Source organism: Echinops telfairi, unplaced genomic scaffold (assembly GCF_000313985.2).
Source record: "Echinops telfairi isolate 266 unplaced genomic scaffold, ASM31398v2 ScPeMD7_18;HRSCAF=68, whole genome shotgun sequence".
Taxonomy (NCBI): domain Eukaryota; kingdom Metazoa; phylum Chordata; class Mammalia; order Afrosoricida; family Tenrecidae; genus Echinops; species Echinops telfairi.
In genome coordinates this window covers 87,812,362-87,817,148 of record NW_022103915.1, presented here as the reverse complement: position 1 = coordinate 87,817,148, position 4,787 = coordinate 87,812,362, and the positions used below count along the sequence as shown (strand labels likewise).

General features: G+C 37.6%; 1 protein-coding gene across 1 annotated transcript; it reads right to left on the bottom strand.

Annotated features, from left to right (window-relative positions):
• Positions 1-3,488: 3,488 nt before the first annotated feature.
• On the bottom strand, positions 3,489-4,415 carry LOC101660006 (olfactory receptor 4N4C). Its single transcript, XM_013003751.1, has one exon. The coding sequence runs from the start codon at positions 4,413-4,415 to the stop codon at positions 3,489-3,491; it is 927 nt and encodes a 308-aa protein (XP_012859205.1).
• Positions 4,416-4,787: the final 372 nt, after the last annotated feature.

Here is a 4,787-nt window from a genome sequence, read left to right as displayed (position 1 = left end):
GTATATGTTCTCTTCATCATGAATTTCCTCCAGCACATCCTTTATTGTAGTCTGTTGCCAACAAGTTCTTTCTCAGCTTCTCTGAATATCGAAATGTTGACTTCATCATTTTTACTTTTACTGTATATAGAAGTCGAGCTGAACAGTTTATTTTCTTTAAGCACTTTTAAAATACCATTTCATTGACTTCTGGCTTGTTTTGTCTCTGATAAAAATCTGCTATGACTCTTACTGTTGTTCTTCTGATTTTTTTTCCTCTGGCTGCTTTATTGTCTTTTAATTTCTGGTTAGAATGTGTTACACATTGCATGCAGGGCTGAAGTTTCTTGGATTTTACTGAGTTTCTTGGGATTCTGGGTTGATATTGCTATGAAATTTCAAAAACAAATTTAGTGGTACCTTCTTCTAATATTTCCTTTTTTCATTCTCTTTCTCCTCTTTATCTAAAATTCCAATTACACATATGTTGAAATGATTTGATATTGCGTCACAGCGTATTAACACTGCTCATGTTTTCAAGTCAGTTCTCTTTGTCCTTCTTTTTTATTATATTAATAACCCATCTTCACAATTATTATTCATTTTTCTATCAAGTAAAAATTATTCTTTAACTCATTTAAGAATTTTTTAAATACTGTCATTTTCAGTTCTAGCAAATCCCTTATATTTGGAGTGTGCATTTGTGTACTCAACTTGCATTTATCTATTATCTATCATTTATTCAAGATATTTAAATAGATTTATAAAGTTTCTATATAATAATGTACTCCAACTATAAGCCTATTTCTATTAACATTTTTTAATTATCTGATATTCTTCCTTGTTTTTTTGCATGACTTCTAAGTTTTACTTTATTTTAACCATTTGTATAAAATATACCATGATTGATTAAAATTTTTTAAATTCTATTTAGATAACGAAATCCTTTTCTTCTGTCTAAAAGTTAGAATGAGGATTTAATCTAATCACTCAGGGTCCTCCAAAGGTCCAGCTTAGCTGGAACTTGGCATCATCATTAATAATTTGGATTTAACTATGATGAGTCTAAGCACAAACCATTAGTCTAATCTGGCATCACTGCCACCCAGGACCTCAAATACTTCATCTTCTCAGTATTTAAGTGGTAGACATTTGAATTACAGTTCATATCAGTTTGTTTCTCTTTGTATTCTAATCTGAAAACAACATATCATCTAAACATTGCAAAATTGACTAAGCCCCCAAACCAAACCCAATTCTGACTCCTAGCAACCTGACAGGACAGAGTAGAACTGCCCTATAGGGTTCTCCGACTAAAACCTTTACAAGCAGACTGCTTCGTCTTCTTCCCACCGCGTGGCTGGTGGGTTTGAAACTTACTTTCTGCTTAGCAGCTGAGTGCATAATCACTAACCTACCAGAACTCCTGCAAGAGAGACTAAAACAGGGTAAATTCGCTCTGATTTTCCTCTCTTCCTCTGCTATCCTTATTCTGACAAAATTATTGATATGAGTATGGGATGAGAAGAAATTGGGGGGGGGTATATTTTGGGGGGGAAGTTTTTTCAGCTTCTACTCTGTATACACCTCACCTGATATTAAAAACTTAACTTATTTCGCCTCATCCCTGCAAAGTATGTCAGTCTATAACAAAACCACTGACAATCTCCCCATAGCAGATGAATCACTTGAACACAGGTATAGAAGTTGCAAAAGGTCATGCCTCTCAGGAGAGTTCAATATAATGAGATATCTTTGCTACATTCAACTTTGATAGACTTATAGAAAAATACTGTTTTTATTTTGTCTAGTTTTCATAAGGAACATTCTTTAAAATGCTAAAGAGAATCAGTGGTGGTTTCTTATGGTTTGTTTGTGAGGATACGACTTTTCATGTTTTCCTTTTTGAATTTCCTATGGGCTTTTATCACTCATGCCTTCTTTGAGAATACAAATATTTTTACTATTTTCTTATAAATGTCCTTTTTGTATTAAAGGTAACATTTCATCTTTTATATAAACATTGGTAGTTAAGGCTTTTATATAAACATTTATACAAATATTGTTAGTGAAGGCTTTTAAAGTTATTTTTACTAGGGATTCTCCCTTCTGCAATTTGGGGTCAGGAGAGACATGCGATTCAACATACATGGACATTTCATCAGTGTGCAGAAAACAATCTGCACATCTATATGTGGTAGGCAGATTTTCATCACTCTTTGACCTTTTGACTAGGCAGTTTGATAAGAAGTTTGACTCCCATAAACAGCCTCAGAAAGCCACAAGGGCAGTTCTGCCTGTCTTGATGGGGTCTCCACTAGTCAGAATTGACTCAGTGGCAGTGAGTTATTGATTGTTGAAGGGGCAGGTCACTTGGCAACCTAGTTGTACAAGCTTGTTCTGGTAATCACCTTCGGATTACCTACATAGTAAATGACCTTCTGCCCTTCCAAAGATTTTATAAGTACTGAATTTTCCACCTTAAACCAACCGACATGGAATTGGTGCAGACTCATTAGGAACCCCATAAAAAAGAGCAAACCTGCTACTGGGTTTTCAAAACTGTAACTCTTTACTGGAATTAAAAGCCCCATTTTCCTCCTGCAGAACTGCTGCTGGTTTCTAACTGCTGACCTTGCAATTAACAGCCCAACATGGAACCACTAGGCCACCAAGATTCCTCTTTCCACATTAAGTACCATTATATTTAAAATAACTAGAATAACATGATTTGGGGGATCATAATCATAGTGAAATAAATTTTGGGAAGATTTAAAATCCAGGAAGGATCTGTGTAAACTTGTTAGTACAATCATGAAGTGTTTTTGTTTTATTTCAGTGGGGCGGTGGGGCGGTCAAATGAAATAATTTTATATTTTTCCCATGAAACCTTCTCTTCCTTTTTTAACATTCTGCCAAATTGTGAATAGGAAAAAAAATGTTTCTTTCAAAACATAACTTCATCAGGCTATTTGGCTCTTACTGATGTTTTATGGCTTATTGAACATTCCCCAGAATCTTGACGCTGTTGGCCTAAGCCGCAGAGAAAATGAACGATTGTAGAAGATTCATTCTCCTACTTTAAAACTTAAAAATGGATTCTTGTTTCAATTAGAATTTAATCAAACTCCTTATCTCAACTTAAAAGATCCCATATATTTTGACCCTGCCAGTCACACAAAATTTAATACATATTCACTGTATTCTAATCATTATTTTCTTCATATTCTGTAAATACCGTTTTTGTTTGTTTTTTGCATCACTCTTTCTCCATTGTCTAAGACAAAACAAAAAGCAGATCCATTCTCAGAGAGTCCACTCCTTTCAGCTGAAAATCATTCATTCATTTACAAATGCTCATTTTTATTGAACGTTTCCCACTTGTCAGGTATTATTGTAGGCACCTGACAAATAAAAAGCATTCAGTAAGACTAATCTATTGCTAAATGAAGGAATGATTTCCTGCAGGAATTCCTCCTTCTTGAGCTCTGGTTCCTTATCAAATTCATCTAACAGACTACATGTCTACCCAATAACCTCCGCATGGACGATTTCACTTCCTGGTTACGAAGAGTATAAATCACAGGGTTCATCAAAGGAAAGATCACTGTGTGAAAGAATGAAACCACCTTGTCGGCAGGTAAGGCCCTGAAAGGCCGGGTGTAGATGAAGATGGCAGGTCCAAACATGAGAAATATAATAATGATGTGAGTTGTGCATGTCGACAGAGCCTTGTTCTTTGCTTCGGAAGAAGACCTGTGCACATGGCAGAGGATGACTGCATAGGAGACCAGGAGTCCTAAGAAACACAGGAGCGTGAGCAAGCCACTGTTGAAGACCATTAGGAGCTCCACCACAAAGGTGTCCGTGCAGGCCAGCTTGATGACCTGTGGGACATCACAGAAGAAGTTATCCAGCTGGTTTGGGCCACAGAAGGGCAAGCGAAGGATGAGAACTACCTGGATAATGGAGTGGACAAAACCCCCAAACCACAAAGCCAACAGTAGTGCATAACACACTCTAGGGTTCATGAGAGTTGAATAGTGTAAAGGCCGACAGATAGCCATGTAGCGATCAAAGGCCATCACAGCAAGAAGTAGCCCCTCTCCTCCACCAAGAAAGTGCAAGAAGAAGAGCTGGGTGATGCAGCCTTTGTAGGAAATCACCTTCTTCTCCGTGAGGAAGTCCGCCAGCATCCTGGGAGCCACAATGAAGGAATAGGACGCATCCAGAAAAGCTAGGTTTCCCAGGAAGAAGTAGAGTGGGGCTGAGAGCCCAGGGTCTGATCTAATGGTGAAGATGATGAGGAAATTTCCAGGGAGGATGATGAGATAGAAAATTAAGATCAGCACAAAGACCAGGAGCTGAATATCTTGAGACTGAGCAAGACCGATAAGGATAAATTCTGTCACCACCGTGCTGTTTCTAATCTCCATCTCCTTTACCTACAGAACATGAAAGAACAGAGAGTTTATTTCCTTCTCTTTCACCTACAGTGGAGCTTCTACACCAGAGTTCTTCTTGAGCTAAAAGCAGGATATGCCATTTCCATAGTAGACCATGACTCTCCCACAGGCTAAGAAATATCTGTCCTTATTCTTCAAGATTTCCGACTGCAACACCTCGGCCCCCACGCCTCCCTTTTTCCTCCATCCTGTGCTTTCTTGTGGGACTCTGGAGTCCCATGACTTGGATTTGCTTCTGATTTGCTTGTGGAATACTAAAATTTTCCTAATAGATAAAAAAAACTAACCCCATTTATTGAGGTCTTCTGATGTTTATTGAACGTGGGGAGGAAAACGAAAGCA

Coding starts and splice junctions, on each gene's coding strand:
- LOC101660006 (XM_013003751.1), bottom strand. CDS start 4,415: ATGGAGATTAGAAACAGCACGGTGGTGACAGAATTTATCCTTATCGGT.